This window comes from Episyrphus balteatus, chromosome 1 (genome assembly GCF_945859705.1).
Source record: "Episyrphus balteatus chromosome 1, idEpiBalt1.1, whole genome shotgun sequence".
Lineage (NCBI taxonomy): Eukaryota > Metazoa > Arthropoda > Insecta > Diptera > Syrphidae > Episyrphus > Episyrphus balteatus.
The window spans coordinates 162,314,841-162,336,251 of NC_079134.1; the positions used below are offsets into that span (position 1 = coordinate 162,314,841).

A 21,411-nucleotide genomic window follows, 5' to 3' on the forward strand; every position below is an offset into this window, starting at 1 on the left:
AAGCCACAATTTTCTGCTCGTTTGCCATTCAAGTTATTTTCTCTTGAATAAAATATTCAAGTAAGTGCATACAATTTTAAAATATTATTTAAAACTAAAAACCCAAAATTGGACACAGAACAATTAGTATACAAGTACGTTTTTTCCTTAAATAAAAAGTGGACTTAGAACAAAAAAATATGATGGGACTTAGAACAATTAAGAATACTCGGGCTCATTTTCAAAAGGCTACTTCCCTGTTTTTTATTGTTCTATGTCTCATTAAATTATATTATCTGCGGAATGAATTTTTTTTGACAAAAATGGTTTTAAAATTCGGAAAGAGCACCCTCAAATTAGTAAAACTGCATCATTAACTCATTTTCGGTAAAAAGTGGATTTAGAACAATTTTTTACTGAATAACGAAAATGTTTGGCAGTTTTTTTTATTGTTTTTTATTTTTCTCATTTTCTTCACAATTTTGTATTCACAGTTTTGAATAAAGTTTTTTTTGTTAACACGTTATATCTTTTGATCTAGAGCAGATATAAATATTATTTAACATTATTGGACATGCTAATAAATAAAACCTTTCATTTAATATATCAAACATAACGGTACATTTACTACAAGCTACACAATCTTAAATTGAAAAACTTCAAAAAATACTACAAAACACCTTTGGAGATCTGTTGCCGATGACTAGCCACCAGTGCAGGAAGTACCGTAATCTCAGTTTGAAATTTCCACATGGTTGACTTTAAAAAAAATCTTACTTTTATTTTGTATACAGATATAATTAAAGCATCATATTAAAGCTGAAATAATAAGCTTTTAGATGATATAAAATTACACGGTGTTACAAAAATGAGGTTTTAAAATATACGCGGGCGGAGACCTATCAGGTTTTGTAGAGCTAGTCGCACTGAATACAAAACGGTATTTGAAAATCCCCTAACACCCCCAAAATCTGGAGTTACGGGCAAAAAACGGTTTTTTTGACCTTCACCCATTAAAAAAATTCTAGCTTCGACAATTTTTTACCCATTTTCGATTTTTTTACAATTTTTGATAAAAGATAAATATACCTTTTTAACAATGTATAAAACATTTAACTCGGTTAAACCACTTAGAATTTATAAGCTGTCAAAGTTCAAAAATTCATTTTTTTTTTGTCATTTTCCCAACTTCGGCATCAATTTAAAGTATATGTTTTCAAAACAACATGCTATTTAAAAAATATATTCTGAAACTATATCTATTTCCCAATTAATCGAGGTATTTGTTATGAAAATCACTTCAAAATTGGCTTAGAAAAAAAAAATTTTTCGATTTCAACCCAGATACAGAAATTCGAACTTTTAGGTATAGAACAAAAATGTTGTTTCGGCACTTAGTAGGATATCTTGGGCGCCAGGATTTGATAACGGGTTTTTGTAGAGGAGCTAAATACAAACATTTTTTTCTTTGGGAGGGGGGTCTATCTCTCCCCGTTTAGGTGGGAAAGGCATTTTTCTAAAAAAAAATTACAAAAATAAAAAAAAATTATTAAAAAACAACGGCAACACTTACAGTAATAAATGATACCATTTTCGAAAGGCAAAATTGTACATTTGATTTTTATTTTTAAATCAATATAATATAACCAATAGTTTTTGAAATAATCGATTTCAAAGTTAAAAATAGGCGAAAAAAAATTTTAAAACTCATTTTATACTATTTTTGTCCAGACTGTGAATTTTAGTAAAAAAATTACTCACACAGAAAACTGCCTCAATTGATTCCTTATCATACCGTAAACTATATGTTTCTATGTCTTCTAGTTTTTGAGACAATTTGAGTATTGCACCGTGTTATTATAGGTTGTCATATAAAACAAAGAAAAAAAAATGATTTTCTTGCTTTTTTTATGAAAATTGATTGGGTTCAAAAAATTCTAGCTCATTTTGTAGATGTTGTCCAGACATGGTTGATGTGAATATTTTGAGTTGAAACAATAGACTTTTAGATGGTATAAAATTTATAATAGGTTTTGATATACAAAAATGGATTTAATGGTGTTAGAAGAAAAAAGTTTGATTTTTACACTTTTTTCACGAAAAATTATTGTTTTCAATAAGTAAATTATATCTTTAGAAGAAATATTAAACTTTTTAACGGTGTCAATTTTTTCTAAGCTTTTCATAGGAGGTATAAAAAAATGATATAAGAGAAAAGAGAAAAAAAAAGATATTTTTTAAGCTTTTTCTTGTAAATTACTATTATTGGATTCAAAGAGTTATTCGGTTCATCTATAAAACATACACATATACAGACAACCACTTTTTTTTTATTATTCATTGTTTTATGACTTAAATTTAAATGGAAACACAAATCGTCAATATTTCATTTAGGTTAATTTGACGCAATACTAGAATGACATACGCCTTCTTCTAAAACCTTTAACCTTTCGAAATGGCAAAATATAATGCAGGCCTACAATAAAGTAACAAATTTCATATGTATGTTAACAATCTATGACTTCAAGGACCTCCTCAGGTGAAACAATTAAATTTTAATCCTTAAGTGACACTTTAAAAAGCTTATAATAATTTTACAAAGGATCTTTCCTAGTCAAATAGTTCCTATACAAAGTTCAAAGCTATCTCCTTAAGATAAATTAGAAGAACTAATTAAAGCATAACAATTCAGTAAATTACCTCTTTGTAAGTTTTCGGCTCCTTTTTTGAAGACAAAAGAGAAAGTAGTTAATTGCAATTAATTTTCCAAAATGAGCCTGGGTAATAAATATTTTCCATTAGTCCATGGGTAGGAAGAGAGCTAACTTACCTACCTACTATAAATAGAAGTTGCTGTTGCTTTAAGGGAATATTTCCTTAATTTATTTTTCTTCTTGTTCTTCGAAAAATAAATTCAATTTGAGGTAATAGTAAAAAGATATTCAGTTCCCTTTTGTTGTGTTGAAATATTTTAAGAAATTGAAGAGTAATAGAAAAGTTAATGGGGTAGGTGTATTTGTATATACAGGTACATTTTGATGATAAAGTTATGCGATATGCAAAATGTGTGTAACCCAATAAATGCCAGATGTTTTTAAGGAAATGAAGTTTATATGTATTCCTGATTCTGGACGTTTATTGCTTATGGCAAAGGTAGAGAATAATAATAATTATTATTATTTGAATACATTATATCTTTACTTAATATAATATTGTATCCATTTGCATGTACTCAATTATTATAAGCTTATAAAATTGAACTATGCAAATATTGTTAAGTAAGAAAAATGAGGTATTTTTATAATCTTAAATTAAAAGGTTATAAATAAGGAGAACCCATTAAATTGTTCGAAATATATCGCTGGCTGAGAATTATAAGGGTGTATTTCATACAAAATACAAAAAATGAGTTTTATACACCAAAATTTTCGTTATTTCAGTGGCTTTTAGATAAAATTTAAAAAAAAATTAGAAAAAAATTAATGGCGACGGCACAGGTAAAAAAGACATACAACTTTCATGATTTCACATACATGTATTAATATAATAAGGTTCTATGTTATTCAAATTGCAACATAGAACCTTTTTACTGATTTTTTCAAACAAAAAAATACATTGATTTAAGTTACATAGAACTTTTTTACGCAAATTTTTCAAAATGAAATCTTATGGAAATGATCTTTTTTCTTACTAAAGTAAAAATAAAAGATCTTTTGATGTTTTTGCTGGTATTGAACAACAGGGATGGAGTCGGCTAACTTGATAGTCAATAAATGACAGTCATAAACGACGATTTTGCTCCATAATTCGTCGTTTTTGGCTATCAACTATCGACTATCAAGTTAGCGGACGGGCTCTTGCTTAGCAGCAAAGAATTTTTGTATCTCGTTCTGTACTCTTTAAACCAAAAAATTTGTACTATCCAACCTTAACTTTTGCAATAATTCATAACCTAGATATTCTTACATCATAATTAAATTAAAATAATGTTTTTTGTGTGCCAAGAATTGGAAGTGATTTTTTGAAAACTTTTTTTTCATAATCGAGGTTGGGAATTTCGTAGTTCGTATTAATAAACCAAAAGTTAAAGAAACACTTAGATTCCTTAACTTTAAATAAAAGAAGTCACCTTAGTACCCAAAAAACAAAAAATTAACAAATTTTTAGTGGTATTTGGAAAATTCAGTATTTTTTTTTTCAAAGGTCAAGATTTTACTCTACTAACCGTAGTGAACTCTTCGTTATTCATCTTAAAAATTATATTAGTTTATTTCTATTAATAGTTTCATCGAATAAAAATTTTTTTTAACTTGAAGCAAATTTACTTACGTTATACATGGAGACAAATAAGCAGCTTAGAATCAAGATGATACTCCTCTAAAATTCAATCCTCTTAAATTAATAAGATTTCTAATAAAAATAAGTAAAATTTGTTTAATCCTTTTTAAAATCAAAGTGAACTTCATTTTAATAAAAATTTTCTTCTTAACCCTCTACTGCATACGAAGCCAAATATGGTTTTGTCTGTTTGTATGCACTTTTCTCTTCTCTGTCACAAAAAAATGGTAAAGATTAAATACAATCCTCTTCTTTAAGTTTCTGAGAACCCATAGAGATAGTTTTTTCGTGTGTCCGACACAAAATAAATGTGTATTTTATGATCACAGGTGAGTCGATCAGTCGTGTGCATTGAAATCGAAAATGTAGAATATATCCATACTTTAAGTGTTAATTATTGCGTTTGTTTGGAAAGTAAAGTGGAATTAAAAATTTATTTTTGATCGATTGTCTAATTGTGTATGCTATGAACCAATTTTTGTTGAAAAAAAATTATTGGCCTGGTCTTGGGAGGGCAAAAAGTACGGAAGCCATATTTGGCTTCGTATGCATTAAGGGGTTGTAAATCTACACAATTTGTTAAATTTTTTTGTTGGAAAATTTTGTTTCTTTACATTGTTATTTTGCTTGGAAGTTATGTTTTGCTTCAGAAATGGAGCCCCTTCGCCTTTAGAGACATTTTTCTCATGTTAACCATATTTCCAGCGGCGTAACCTTTAAAATTTTAGGGGGAGGGGGGCTCACCAATAATATTTTTCAATAATTTTATTACTTTATAGTTTTTGTAAGATCTGGGAGTGGGTGAAAATGTTGGAGCAAGACTAACTTCGACAGTGGAAAGAATGTGAACCAGAAGAAATGTTTAAAACGGACGAAAACAAATTGCTTTTCTCGGTTCCATGTCTTAAAATGAGCCAAATTTGAATTAATTCGTAACCTTTTGTAATACAATGTATTTTTTTTACTTTATTTTGTTTTTAAATGATAAATATTTATCTTTTGATGTTTTTAATTGTATTTTTTACATAATCTGAATAAATAAAATTTGTAAGATTTCTTACCCCTTAATGCATACGAAGCCAAATTTGGCTTATAAACAAATTTTTTAAACAAATTAATTTAAACAAATTTTTTTAATGAAAACCGTTTTGAAATAACCCAAAGAACCCATGTAAAGCATTTTTTAATTTTTTCGTCCGCTAATATTAATTCATGCAGTAGAGGGTTAAGAAAATTTAAGTGTAGATACCTGCTAAGACTGAAATTATTTTTCATTAATTTTCTGTACTTATTAAAATAAAAAGATTAAACAAACTTTAAATTTTTTTAGGCATACATTTTGTACCGTAGATGATTGTTTTAAGACGACTGTCTTTCTGGCAAAAAAGCATGCAAAAATCCGATTGATTTAATACAAATTCTAAATGTTTTTAGCATGTCTTTTTTCTGTGTACCTAATTCAACAATTGTTGTTTTCTAAAAATGCAACAACGTGATTTGTGGTATTTTGTTCTGTTATTTAAAATAGATTTTGACTGTTTTGTGCAAAACTTGAATAAAATTAAATTAAATCAAAGCCTATTTCACGATGAAGTCACTTTTTTCATATAAAATGCATTTATTACGTGTAAGCTCTTTATAACTATAAGGTTCTATGTTGAACATAGAACCTTTTTCAAATTTTTTTACAAATTTTTTCATAAAAAGGTTCTATGTCATTTTTTAAAAATGCTCATAGAATCCTTTTTTGTGGTGAAATTAATGTTTTTTTCATGGTTTTATGATTTTTTTAGGGTCCTTTATAAGATTGCATCAATACTTTACTGCTATGTAACTATTTTATCCAAAAACCAGCCTTAAAAAACTTTGAGATCGATTTTCTCAAAACTAAGGTGAGTTGACATACAACCCTATAATTCTTAGCCAGCGATATGTAAAAAGGTATTCACAAACGTACATATTATTTTGTATTGAGGAATTCTGGATCAAGCCCTAGTAAATGACAAAAATGGATAGCAGGTGCCCAGGTGGAACTGATAAGAAAGTCACTTAGCAATCAATAAGTAGTAGAGTTGGACCAGAGAAACGATAAAACAGTGTGCTTTATAAGATATGCCGTATTAAAATTTTTGGTTTGATATGCTCCACATTTTGAAGAAGGTCGTCAATTTCGATATATAAGTTAATAGCTTTAGAGGTAGTATTAAAATGAAAGATCACAACAGCCCATTTCTATTCCAACTAACAATTTAGGTAAATCTTAACAAAGTGTTGTTAATAATAAATTTTTCAACTTTAGATTAAAGAAAAAATGAAGCAGCTAATAGCCCAAAAAATTAAGGGAACAAAAAAAAATCGTAATTTTTTTAGTGATTTTCGATAGGCTGTATCTCAGTAAAAAATGATCGCATCATTACAAAATAAAAAGCATGTAAAAGCTCTATTCTTCTAGTTTTAGAATTAAATGTTAAAATATTTTCTTTCTAGCGGCAAAATAGCTAAATCGTTGGAACTGTTAAAAAACAAAAATGTTCCAATTTTTGTTTGTTTTTACCTTTCTCTTAAGAAAGTGGGAAAATTTTTTCTGATAAAATGATTATTCTTTTTAGTATCTCATCTCATTTTCAGTATCTCAACAACGGATCACTGTACAGGTTTAGTTTTCGATAAACCAAGAAAAAACAAAAAAAAAAATTAAAAACTAAGAAAAACATCCAAAAATGGTATAAAAAGCTTTTTTTCAAAATTTAATTTTTTTTGAAAACTTTTAATTTTTCCTGTTCAAATAAACTCAAAAGAATCTGATTTTGCTCATAAAAAAGTTCAAAATGGTAAGTCATTTAGACCTGCAGAAATATGGTGTTTTACTTCATTTCAAACATTCAAACCCTCACAACAGAAAAACTGCTTGATGAATAAGTCTGAAACTTTACATATTAATTTCAGGTATATTAAGCTTCAATAATTATTATGCCTCAGTTCAATCTTATCACCCATAGAAATTACATAGCGGTAAATTTTCTATAAAAATGCCTATTTTGATAGCTTTTCTAAATTAATTTAAAAAATAAGAAAACAATTTGTTTAACAAAGCAAACTTATTTTTTTTTTAGAGAATTGAATTAAATTTTTAAATGTGTCAATTTTCAATATTCTGTACAGTGATCCGTTGTTGAGATACTGATAATCAAAGTCAAAAGTATGGTTTTTGGTTTGATGACTGATATTGCAGTTAAAAAAAATCGTAGAAGTTTGAAAGACAATGAATCTTAAAGCCAAATAAATAGCCTTTCTAAAAATAATAATCATTTTATCAGAAAAAATGTTCCCACTTTCTTAAGAGAAAAGTAAAAACAAACAAAAATTGGAACATTTTTGTTTTTTAACAGTTCCAACGATTTAGCTATTTTGCCGTTAGAAAGAAAATATTTTAACATTTAATCCTAAAACTAGAAGAATAGAGCTTTTACATGCTTTTTATTTTGTCATGATGCGATAATTTTTTACTGAGATACAGCCTATCGAAAATCACTAAAAAAAATCCCTTAAAATCCCTTGTTCCCTTAATTTTTTGGGCTAGTGTATATAGTATATAGGTAAGTTTGAGCGAAATATGGACTTTGTCTTTTTCTATTTTTAACACTTTTAAGTCTGTTTTTGCCTGTTTTTTGAGTTTAGGAAACAATTTGTTCACGAAAACTTTTGAATTGACTTTGTACAAAATTCATTACATTTTTCAAGTCTGTGCTTTTGTACAATCATCATGGGATGCTAAAGTTAGTAATCAATTTTAACTTTCATTGCATTTAAATTTGAAATGTTTGAAACTGTCGACTTAAATTTTGTTTGTCTTATAATATTTCATAGCTTTCACAGATTTATAAAGATATTTTTTTTTAATGCAAATTTTGTTCTTCTTCTTATTAGAATTATTTAAATAAATAGAAATACCAAAATTGTATGCTTTAGCATGAATAATAACCCCATGATCATCATTACAGATACCATAACATCAATACCTAAGAATTTTTTTTCCACGTCTTTTTACTGACGCTGTGCCAATGTATTTTCGCTTTAAGATTTTTCACGCACAGAATATAGTTAAAATATTTTTCAGTAATATGATAAGTTAAATATATTTGCGTGATATTATCTATAGAGCAGGCCATCAATTTAACACTTCGTTGTTACCTACTTTTCAGACAACGTTTTATAGAAATTTAAATTGACCAATCAGGACAAAATTGTATCGTAAGTAACAAGTTTTCGAAGAAAAAGAGCTATAACTTCAAAAAGTTCAAAATTTGTATAAACTCTTTTGTAATTATTTTTTTTTTTTTCGAGAATTTGACACTTTTCAATTTTTATGTGCCAAATTCTGCGACATTGTTGCACACTTAATTCACTGAAACTGAAAAATAAACTTACCTTCCAAACTTTTAAAATCAATCAATCCAATATGCAAACCAAAAATAACGGGAAATTAAAATGCCTATTTAAAAATTTAACTCTTATCCAATACACCAACCATCTACGAACTTTAGTACTAAAGCTTTTCTCATTCATATTTTCAAACTTTTAAAGCTTTATTTTTAGTATTTTAAACTTTTACGAAGAAATAACTTGATAATCCAATGAAAAGCCTTGAGATTTAGTTCCTTTTCGATAAACTGAACCACTGTGAAAAACAATAGACATTGGTCCTGGCATTGTGCCTGAAATAAAGTTAAAATTTTGTATGAAGTTTGAGTTTGAAGAACTTTTGAGAAGAAAAAAAATACTCACTCAAAACCCTATATCCATTAATACTCTCTCCACAGAAATAATTTGCTCGAACTTCATTTTCCTGCACCTGTGCTTGTGGAATCATCAGATAATCATCGATACGTCCTTCGGTTGGCAATTGGGGATAACATTGGGTGTCTGTTTGGGCAAATATAGTAACACCATCTGATTCTTGGGGAAGATTAAATGCTTCAGCATTGATTCTAAAAGTGAAGGTATAAAGTAATAAAGTTGGAATAAATGGAAGAAGTCACTTACAATAATCCAGTTGTGGTAGGTGTCCTCCTGAAACACATGGCATAGGTCAAATTGAAAGGATATAAACCCTCTCCATCGTTAAAATTGAATGAACGAACTGTTCCTTCCGTTTCCGGGTAGTACTGATCGCATCCTGCTGGAGCTAAAAGGAAACCATCTTTTTTTCCACGTGCTCTTCCTTCTGGCTGGGAACTTCTGAACAAAGAAATGCCATCAGGACACTCAAGCTGAGTAACCTCTAAATTCCAGGAAAGAGGTGGTAGCTTAGAAAGTCCTTTCCTTTGGGCTGTTTTGAAGACAATTTCTAGAGAATCCATTCCAGCTTTTTTATCGATGGGTACATAAAGGTGTTGTTTGGTTTGAACGCCACAGAGCTTAAATTTACCAATCAGAAGGTATTCCTGGGTACAATCAGGGAATTCTAGACCGTTTTTTGTATTTGGAATTTCTGGTTGACCCAAAGTCATAGAAATATCAATTCGCATCTTAAAAAAGTTATTTGTTAGAAGGACATTAATTAATACCAAATTAAGTTAAACAAACCTGACATATTTTCTTATTCTTTGGTGAAATTTTATATTCACAAATATTTGGAGGTGAAGTTGGATTATCAATTGACACTGTTTTGGCTGAAGTTTTTTCACCACAAACTAATGAAGAAACTTGGTCAATTCCAACACTTAGGATAGCGACTGCAGAAATACAGATTAAAAACTTCATTCTGATGAATGAAGCTAGCGGGCGATAACTGGATGGTGTGAGCTTCAATCAGTGCGGTTTTATATATTTGCAAAATTAATAGAGATGTAATCTGTCCATATGGGACATGATTGGATTTTTCTATCTTATCAATAATATGTTTTTTTTTGGTAATTGCTTTTAAAAATCTATGAGAAATAACTGAAATTATTAGATAATTCTTAATTGAAGAATAATCGCATGTTGTCTGGTATGATTTTGTTGGTTTTGTATTTTTGTTATAATGTAGGTAAATCAAAAAACTTCTTTGCTAGGTATATGCAAAAAAATAAGTTTGCAGGGTATATTAGTGATTGGAATAAAAATAATTAATATCTACATACTTAGTAAAATAACTACACTTTGGTTCAACTGAATAGGTACAGTTGAGAAAGGCTAATTTTTGTCAGTTTTATTTTTTTTTTTATAACTTTTGTAGGTAATGATAATTTCTTATTTATTCAAAATAAAAAAAAAATAAGTATGTAGGTTAGAGTGGATTATGTCGATATTTTATTTCAATCCTTATATATTTGACATTTAGGTGTTTCCATAATTCTTGCCCAAACTAAATTCATGCCCATGCTAAATTTTTATTTCGAAGTCAAAATGGCGTAGTAATTATACCGTTTAACGATTTATTTTTATGAATTTAACAATATTAAAAACAAAAGTTTGTGGAAAACAAAATATTGTATGGTATCTAAGAAAACCGTCTGCAGGTAAAGTTAAAAAAATTAAGCTAGAATTATGGAAACACCTAAATGTCAAATATCTAAGGATTGAAATAAGATATCGACATAAATTAAATGCAGTTACAAAGTTTAGTCTTTTATATAAAAATTAAATTTTTAACGAAGTTTTTAAGTGTAGTATTAGAATTTAAAATTCTATCGAAATGGGTCAAGGGATGTCAAAGTAGCATTTTCTTAAATCAACCATAAACGACGTCATTATTACAGAAAAGTTCTCAGTTTGAGTGCTGCATAGCTTATAAGGTTCAAATAGGTTCTAACAAATATAGCAAATACAAACAAGTTGTAAAAGAAATTTGTTCTGGGTGGGATTTTATACAATTTAAAAAATCTGAATTTTTTGCGAAAATGTGCATTTTTCGGAGCCTTCCCGATTTCGTTTTTTCCATTAAAGACTCAAAATAGTTGATCAGATCTGGTTCTAGAGACCACTCAGCATAAGTTATGAGCAGTTGGTAGTGAAATGAAAAAGATTAAGTCAATTCAGATGGGTTCTAACGCCTCATAAAATATCGATTTTCGTGAAATACGAGTAATCTTCAGAGGCTTCCCGATTATTCTTTTTCCATTGTCGAATAAAAAAAAAGTATCAGAATATGTTCAGAAGAGCAGAAGGCATAAACCATGAGCTGCACGCAGTGATCTGAAAGAAAAGTCCAAAAATGCTCCACTCTAATGTACCTAGGTACCTATCATTAAAAAAATAAGAGCTTTTTTTTTTACTGTGAAATAAACTTGCTCAAGAGTATAATATAGTATATAGTTAGAGTGCATACATAGTATATCGCAGGTAAAAATAATTACTATTTTCATAGTTTTAAGAAAGCTCAAAGTTGAGTTTAAGCCCATCCATATCTATACTCATTTTAAGTCTAAGCTTACTTATAGCGTGAAAAGTGTTGGTAATTCATGAAAATTGACAAACTTGGGAACAGCTTTTCTGAAGAATTACCTAAGATTTTTGAGCTATACCGGTTTTCTTAAACAACGACGATATATTCATTGTTTTGTAGAAACATGATAACTCCCAGTTTTATCTGTAACGATAAGCTTGGAAATTTGTTTCCTTAATTTTTAATTTAAAGCACTCGCTTTATATCATGAATTATTTATTTTTTTTACACTTTCTATATTTTTAAAATAAAGCGATAAAAATAGCATAATAACTTTGAAGGATACGTGCGACATTTTGTCGTGTATAATAAAGATCGAGCACTTTACAAATTCCTTCTGAGTTTTCCGAAAAAAAAAAAAAAAAACACACAATAGGTAAGTAAGCAAATACAAAATTTAAATTCAGTTGCACTTGGACTCAATACAATTTTTGCCGCGCAAAAAAATATGTTTTCATTTAGATACTACTTAAACACAGGGTTGTTAAAAAATAGCTTTACATTACAAATAAAAAAAAATATTAATTGCAAAAAAATTGTTCATACACAATTTTTTTTTGCACCAAAAAATTGTATTGTATTGAAATTCAGTCAAAATAACACCAAATTTTTTTAAATGAAAAAGGAAAAAATTAACAAACATTTTTCTAAAAACTAAATGTTCTTAAACGACTATGTTGCTCGGTAAAGGGATCGCATTATTGTTTATATTGGATATGAAAACCTTTTTCAATATCATAAACAGTTTTATTTATACCAAGTCAAGTATTTTAAATTCAAAAAACACAGGGTTGTTAAAAAATAGCTTTACATTACAAATAAAAAAAAATATTAATTGCAAAAAATTGTTCATACAAAATTTTTTTTTGCACCAAAAAATTGTATTGCAAGTAACAAATTTTCTGTATGTATTGCAAAAAAATCAATGCAGAATGGGTGCATTAAATATTTTTTCTTAATATGTCATATATCATATTATGTCTTTTTTTTTAGTTGGTAAAAGAACAAAAATCGGATGAAAATTAATGACTTTTGAATTCTTGCAATTTACTTAAGGTAATAAAAAACTGAGCGGCAAGTTTTGATTTAAGTCCGTTAATATTTATGATTATGATGATATTGCCCAAATTGTTTGTTTATAATTTAAAGGACTTTGTATTATATAAAAATAAAATATTTAAAGAAATTATTAAACACCTCATTGCAGTCATTTTACTGAAAAATCGATCAGAAAACTACGTTTTTAGATATGGTTGTTTCCGATTTTTACAATATTTTTCTGCAATAATAGCATATTTCTACATCTTCTATAAGAAAAATTGAAAATCACAAAAATACAAAAAAATTCAAGCTTACTTGAAACAAAAAAGGTACATTTTCAAAAAAAAATTATAGAAATCCAACTAAAAAATCCAATAAAAATAAAAACCGCCACCTTGGGCGGAACGAAAAATGCACTTTTTTCGGAATATTTTTATTTTTTAACTCAATATCATAAAGTGTTTCAAAAATAATATTGTAAAATTGTATTTTGGAAGTCCTACACACACGATACGTACGGTCCTTTTCCCACTTAGTAAGTACTCGGTTATGGTTCATTGAAAAAAATTCAGGTTTTTCTTAAATAGTGTGACTAAATTGATGTAGCGTGTCTATTTTTTTTTTCGACCATTAGAAAAATTATGCTGATCTGAAAAAAAAAAAAAAAATTTTTTACTGACATTTTTCAAGCAAAAACATACAAAAAAAAACTAATCAAGTTATCAAAAAAATATTTCGTGTCATTGTAGGTAGATAATACCTATACTTAGCAATAATTTGAGAGCAATCGAACGTAAGATCTCGAAGGTACCGGGTCAAAATATGTAGTACTGCCAAAGAAAGCAAGTCGACCGCCTACACAGTGGGGCTCAACTCAATTTTCCTGTCGAAAAATGCCTACATCTAACTTGGCAAATTTTGAGTGTTTCGATACACAACAGTTCTTAAAATGATCGTAATAGTTCAGAATTCAAATTAAATCAAATTTTAAATAGGTACTTCATGACTAGTTAGCAATTTCTTGAAAAGAACTGCCTTTGTCGTATATTAGTGGAGATGCCATTCGACTCTAAAAATTTGCAAACTTGAAAACTTATACTAATTTTCTTGAAATATCGTTACGTTTTTTAAATTAGGTACAAAAAGTACGTGGGATCAATTCTTGTATTCTATTTACTATTAACGCACAACTTGTGAGGCCTCTAAAATTCAAATAACACCTACGTGACAACTCATTTTCACCACCTCAATTACCACTAACGTATTCACTAACATCTTAATCTTCTAAGAAACAGTAGCATATAAGAAGGTACCAAAAACCGCTCTCCCACAAAATAAGCCATCATCCAATCTTTTTAAGACATCTCAATTACCACCGATATCATTCCATTGAACCGCACCATCACAATCCACAAAAACCATAATATGTACAATAGACATTATCATCCGCTATGTCAAGCGTCCAATTAAAATTCCACCTTAAAAACAAAACCCCATAGTTGTTATCTCCCGCAAAAGAGTGTACGCCCAAAATCGAAAGAATGAAAAGTTTAAAGTCAAACATCGCTAATGCCACAGTAAACAATATTGTAAAATATAGGAAGAAGAATGAACGAAAGAAGTATTATAGAGAAGAGATATAAACCAACAACTAAAAACAACAACAACAACTATACCGCCTTCAACAGTCACTATCTATAAAGAGTTGTTGTGAAGTGTAGATATAGTTATATTGTCTCTCACAGAAGAAGAAGAAGTGTAAACAAGCCATTAACCACTGTGCGGTTCAGTTAAACTAATGTTGGAACAATTCTGTATCTATTATATGCCATCAAGCCCCCTCCCCTCCCTTCTCCCCTTCATCGTACAAATCTTTACATTAAAAAATCCGCCCAAAAGTTGTGTACTTCAATTAGCACTTTGTACCTATACCTAACTTTTGTATTCTTGGGTAATGCGATGAGTTGGTAAATGAGATATACCTTTCTGATAGACTCCATTTCAAGATATTGACTACTTTTTTTTTAGGAAGAATTTCGACAGAGAAGTGTTCTTTCATGTTTAAGGGGGGGGGATATCTATCGCATTCCTTATCATCATTCACCCACTATCAGAGATATTGAAATTGATTTCGACATTCTTCAATTGAAGACATTCTCAAGACTTTCTGCTGAAGAAATCTTTAATTTCTAATTCATTTAAACTTTTAAGTTAAACAGGCCAAGATCTTTAAGCAAATATTGACTAAAAACAAAGAAGTCAAGTTGGTCACTAAAGAATATTGTCATTAAAATCAATATTGTTCTAGCCAATCCACGCTGTCCATTGAACCCTAAAATCTCAAGAATTTACAATCTTGAAGTATAAAAGTTCGCACAAGTTCACGTCAGAAATTAGTTCTAGATAGCCTTTTGAATTGCTGACAGACACAATGGCTTTGATCTTCCAATTTGCTGTTCTTTTAGTAGCCTTGGTGGTATTGGACACTGCAAAAGCCTTTGTGGAACCTAATTTATCTACAAGTAATAGGACTGCAAGAAGACTTGGAGACCGTTTAAAGAAGCCATCACTCAATTTAAACAATTGTGAAACTCAAACGGGACATACAGGAAGTTGCATGACACGTTTCAATTGCATGCGAAATGGTGGAACGGTTTCGGGATTTTGTGGAACTTATGGAGTCTGTTGTGAAAGTAAGTCTTTACAAATTTTTATTCTTTTCAAAAAAAAACTTTCAAATGTCTCTATTTTCTTACATAGCAAATGTACAATGTGGCAAGACATCCAAATTGAAGAGGACCCTGATTCAGACCCCAACGAGTATTCCTTCAAAATGCACCTATGTCTTTGAACCCTACAGCCCAAATGTCTGTCAAATTAAGATCGAAATGGAGGAATTCCGTTTGCAACAGCCCCAAGCTGTAACAACTGGAGCTAATGCAGGAGACACTGTTGAATGCAGTGACCGTCTTGAGGTCAACGATATAACCCTTTGTGGAAATAACGATGGTCAACATTTGTATGTGCCATTTGATGTTGCTGGTGGAACTGATGCCAATGTGAATTTAATCTTCAATCTTCCTAACCGTGATCCAGTATCTCGATGGAGACTGATTGTGACACAATTAGAGTGTCCAACAGCTTCTACTCGAAAAGGACTCCTTCCATTTGCCAAAAATGCTGGTTTTCAAGACTTGAAGAATATATTCTCATCTCAAAGCAACGACTTGCCTATGTTAGCTCCACGAGGATGTACGCAATATTTTACAGAAAGGACTGGAACTTTCGAGTCTTTCAACTTTAATAGTGGTGTAGGGCCTTATATGAGTAATTTGAACTATGCCATTTGTTTTCAACGGCAAGTTGGGGATTCAGCAATCGAGTGAGTGTGAATTATATTTTCAATGAGAATCACATTTTTAATACATTTTTTTCTTAGATTCTCTTTCACAGATTTTGGATTACCTAATGAAGGAGTTAATAATGGTTATGATACTGATTGTCATTCGTTGATTCCTACAACCGGGAGGTCGGATGACTATTTATTGATTCCAGGAGCGGTTGTAACTTCGACTCTGGGCACTTTGCAACCAACTTATTTTTGTGGAACTTCGACAAAAGGAACAAAAGCTATTTGTGAGTTTGTAAAAAGTTTAATAGTTCTTAAAAGTTACTAAATTTTGGTGTATATCTTACAGATGGCGCTGCAGGACCTTTTGTAATTTATTTCAACAGTGACCAGTATTCTTCGCCGCAGGATTTAGGATTTCAAATTACTTTCAATATTGCTTAGAATTAATTTATTATTTTAAAAACTTAACGAAGATAAAAATGTAGAAATAACATTTTTGATTACCAATGGAATAAAGACATCAAAGACATAAGTTTAGAAATATTGAGGGTTTATATCATTATCTTTTGCTTTGAATAGGTAAGCAAACCAAAACGTGTAAACTAGAATAAGTTAAATTTACTACTATAAAATTTTTAATAAGAGCTTGAATAGTACATGAATGGAGGAACGCGTTTGTAGATCTCATGTGCAGATTAGTTTTTTATGGCCTTTCGTCATGCATACCAGGAATTTCGGGAGGGAGCTTAACCCTCTGTAGGCACTACTCTTTTTAGCAAATTTGGTTTATACTTTTTCATGTCGCCAGAACTTTTTTCGGTCTCACTATTTTATAGAGAATCATATATGAAATTGATGTAGCATATTCCGAGGAATTCGAATATTGCGTATTCACAATTCAAAAAAATGTATTTTCACCCTTATAAAGACACTTTTTTGTGACCACTTTTAATTTTTGTCCTGCCAAATTCGCACTCGTGTGCCGATAGAGGGTTAAATATATTTCTAGAAACCGTAAACGATGGCTTGCATTTGAGACCTTATGTCCCGAAAGGAAGCATAAGGCCTCTAATAACTTAACAAAATTCAGTACTTAAAAAACCGGGTACCCGTTAAATTGTGTCCATAATTCTAAACGTCTTATAAAATTGACCTTGAAAAATCATTAAATCAATCCCATACGCATGAATTTATAAAATTTCCAACCTGAATAAGCCAAAAAAAAAAAAAACACAAAACAAAAAACCAAATTTCCGGTTTCATGTTCTACCTATACTCCTCCATTCGTTCAATTAACCACAACCGCAAGGAATACACCCAAAACATCACTCCTATAAACATGCCAAAGGGAAAAGGCACCGTTTAACTCTATATGTCAGAGAGTGAATCTTTCTACTACCATATACCTACAACTGAAATTGGAAGAAGGTCCTGAAATGTTCCATTACTCACTTCTCTCACTTCCCATCAATATGCACGAATCTATACTGTCTACTGGAGCTATATGTACGAGTACATGCAAAAACAATCATTAGGAGGAGCACATCACAAAAGGCCAAAACCAAACATCTCTTCTATGTTAACAGTTCGTCTTCATTGCTGGCTGCTGCTTCTGCTTCCTCGTCGGAACAAAAGAGCAATACCATCACACACACCCAACAAACCTACTAGCCCAGCGAGCTTCGTCCTAACCAGTCAGCTAAATGACACTGGCAGTGACAATCACAATCACCATAGTGTGTGCATAGCGAACGTTGTATAGGTGTATTTGTACGAGAATATAGTAGTTGGTGTGACAGAAAGACATTCACATACACACACAAAAAACCAGGTCGATCCAAAAAGCCGTCCGTCGTCGTTGTCACCATGGGAGGCATTATATCTGGACAACCACTGTTGACTCCCTCAAATTGGCCAAATTCATTGCTAGAAACCCGGCAATCGCTATCGCAATGACCTTTCTGATGACCGAAATTATTCTCGTTGTAGGTTCTTGTTTTTTTTTTTTTTAATTCTTTGTGTGTGCATTTTTTTTTAGATTTTTTTCTGCGCACTCATTTTCTTTTAGTCGTCGAAGTATAACGACCCTTTGGGGTGTATTTCTGGGTAAACAACCCTCATTTCGGACTTTCGAAAAATTGTGGCTGCAATACGAAGTACATATAATGCAATGAAAGTCTGATAGTTAAAGGTTCCCACTTTATAATATTTCCCTTGATCTAAATATAAAAAAAAAAAAAAAATTGAAGTATAATTTTAGGCGCACAGAAATAATTTTTGATAAAACAGCTATTGGGAATACATAAAGCCTCAATAATCTGTGGGTTAGGGTCTCCTCTATATTTTTCTTTTATTTTGTAAGGGTCTGGATGCGTTCATTAGTACCTACATTATGCTTAATAGTTGCATACTTTTCAAGACACTTTTTCACAATTTGTAAAAAAATGATTATTTTTTGTTTGTAAAGTGGCAACCCTTTTTTCCAAGTTGAAAGTGTATGTGTTGAGAAACTTTTTCAACAGCTCAGATTTTGTTGGAATTTTTCCGGCAAAGCGGACCCGGGCCGGGACTGATTCAAAGCTCTCTTTTCCACCAGAAAGTATGCAAATATTTTAATCACAAAATTCCCGCAAACAGTCAACACAGCTACGCCAGACATTCTGCCAAAGTACGGGGAAACTATTATTATTTACCCAACACACCCTCCCTAGCACCCACAATGGAGATGAGAGAGAGAGAGATTTTTCGAGGGATAAACTATAAGCTGTACCCTGTTTGTGTATGCAGTTGGAAGTATGGACCATAACATGTGAATAGGACAAAAGTGCTGAAGTGTGATACACACAGAGTGCTGGGAAACTTTTTGGGTGCTGGGATAGCTATCTAGTGGTCGATTAGATGAGAGTAGAAAGTGCTGAAAAGTTTTCAATGTCCGGTGCAACCAAAAGATATGCAGCAAAGGGCGATCCTCCGACTACTCTCCGACTTGGACTCGGCTCGACTCGACTCGATTCGGTTTCGTTCTGCTACAAAATTCGCAATCGGTTGTCCCTGCAGGAAGGTGTGCATATTTAATACGATTTCCTTGCACATTTCGTGATGGCTGCTAGCGATGATGGGGAGTATGAGGAAGGCGAGTGTGTGCATATAAAAGACCCTAGCGATGACAAGTGCACTGGGCTTGTTGAGGTGGTGCATAGTTGGTGCAAGGCCACCCAGTTCCAGCAAAACTCTATAACTCGCCCATCACCACTGACAAGGCTTTGACTTTATTTTCCTCTCCCCCCCCCCTCTCTTTGAACACCCCAAATGTCGTTGACTCGCTTTTCTATATGCTCTCTCTGGAAATGCATTTGACACTACATTAGTTCTACGAAAGTGATTTACTAGCTGATGCGATGCTGGGTACTCCAAAGGCAGCTGGTTGCGTCCATCTATTTTCTGTTGTTGGTAGTAACTCTTATATAGTGGATTTCAACATTTTTGAAGTTTATATGAAGGTATAGGAGAGTGTAGTAGTATAGACGAAGAGGAAGATGATAGTGATGTTCTTTTTTGGAATCTACACAAACTTTTGTTTAAATGGACGAAAACAACGACAGACATTGGAGAGGAGAGGTGGATGTACCTTAAACGCATTGGAAACGCATGGACATCATGCTGACAAGTAAGAGGATTTTTAGTGCATTCACTTTTTCGAATATTTTGTAAGAGCTTTTGGGGGAAATATTGACTTTTGTTTAATTTATTTTTCGTCCTAATTAAAAGGACTTTTTGGTTCTTTGAACAGGACGAAAATTCCCATTGTCAATCTGAGTAAAGGTAAAAGAAAACTTTTTGCGACTAAAAGTATGCCATGCATTTAAAGATCTGAAGAATTACAACAAAAATATAAAACACTGACTTCTTACACAAAATAAAGTTGGTAAAGATTTTGACCGCGTGTTCTATTTCTAATGTGAGAAATTCTACGCACTTGAGTCTAGAAAGGGTGAATAACACAAAAAGGAAATTCGTGTTAGTTTTCTGCCTTAATGCGTTTTTCTAATTTCCTTTTAATTTTTTTTCTAGATGTGTATCAATTTCACCCCTTTTCTTGAAATCTTATAACTTTTATACTACAATCACAGATGTATAAGTTTCTTTTTCGTTGATTAAAGAAGATGACCAATAACTTAAAGGAATCATCACATTGCCATACTAATATGAAACACATTATTGTGTATGTGTTTATGTCGCAACGCAAGGTATATAGAATTTGTTTTAGGTCTTTGGCCAGAAGAAATAATTGTATTCTTGTTTCTTAGATTCTTTCAGATGTTATTGGATATTTTTTAGTAAAATTGTTATCCCAGGATTCCAAGCATTGTGTTTTCTTGAAAGATTTTTACTACTGACCTACTAGAAATTTTTCCGTTTGGATGCTAATACAACGAATATCTTCAGTTTATCATACCTACTTATTTCCAAGAGTAAGATAGGCTTATGGTAAAGCACTCGCCTAGTAATCCAACAGTTGTAGGATCGATCCTAGACAGTTTTTTGTTTAAACTAAAATGTTCCCACATAAAAACAACATGATTTTCCGCTTAAATTAAATAGATTTCTTTTGAATTTCCGCATTCATTTTGGCGAAAAACCATTCTGAAATCCGATTAAATTAATACGGAATCCGCTTATTTTTAAGTGGTCTTTTTCTCCGTGTATGGTTAAACTTTCTATTTTTTTTTTCGTTATTGATAAAAAAATTCAAAATCGATATCGAAAGTCGCTATTCAAGATGGGAGATTTTAAAATTCATATGCGATTTGACAGATTTTCAATGTTAAATGGTGACTTTAAATATAATGGAGAGTGAATAAATATGGCCTTAGAAGTCAAAAAATTTTAATATTGTAAGGAACAACTTTTAAAACGAGGTAAAACTTTAAAAACGCCTGTAATATCATTCCAATTAAAAACTAGGTAAAGAATTAATAAAGAAGCTCATACCGTGCTACTTCCAGTGGCGTAACTAGATCTTTGGGGGCCCTGTATCCACATTTTCTTGGAGGCCCCCTTCATCTCCTAGACTTGGATACAGCCTTAAGCCTTAACAACATTTGGAAAATTTGCAAACGCATTTTTGTATAGTTTTCCTGACTGTTTTGCACAAAATTTGAAGTAACCCAGAACGAAATGCAATGCCGAAACCTCGGATTTGCAGCTGGATTAGTTTTCTACAAAATCGGCAATGTAAGCGATTCATTTCGTTCTAGGTTACTTCAAAATC

The 21,411-nt window shown here is 30.9% G+C and overlaps 2 protein-coding genes across 2 annotated transcripts; one reads left to right on the top strand and one right to left on the bottom strand.

The window, feature by feature from the left end:
* Nucleotides 1-8,925: 8,925 nt before the first annotated feature.
* On the bottom strand, nt 8,926-9,845 carry LOC129911758 (uncharacterized). The gene is made up of 3 exons (XM_055989672.1): nt 9,361-9,845; nt 9,103-9,305; nt 8,926-9,032 (listed from the first exon to the last, which is right to left on the bottom strand). The coding sequence occupies exons 1-3, from the start codon at nt 9,843-9,845 to the stop codon at nt 8,926-8,928; spliced, it is 795 nt and encodes a 264-aa protein (XP_055845647.1).
* A 5,200-nt stretch (nt 9,846-15,045) lies between these two features.
* On the top strand, nt 15,046-16,656 carry LOC129907239 (uncharacterized). The gene is made up of 4 exons (XM_055983345.1): nt 15,046-15,480; nt 15,548-16,169; nt 16,227-16,423; nt 16,486-16,656. The coding sequence occupies exons 1-4, from the start codon at nt 15,219-15,221 to the stop codon at nt 16,578-16,580; spliced, it is 1,176 nt and encodes a 391-aa protein (XP_055839320.1). The 5' UTR covers nt 15,046-15,218; the 3' UTR covers nt 16,581-16,656.
* The last annotated feature ends 4,755 nt before the right edge of the window (nt 16,657-21,411 follow it).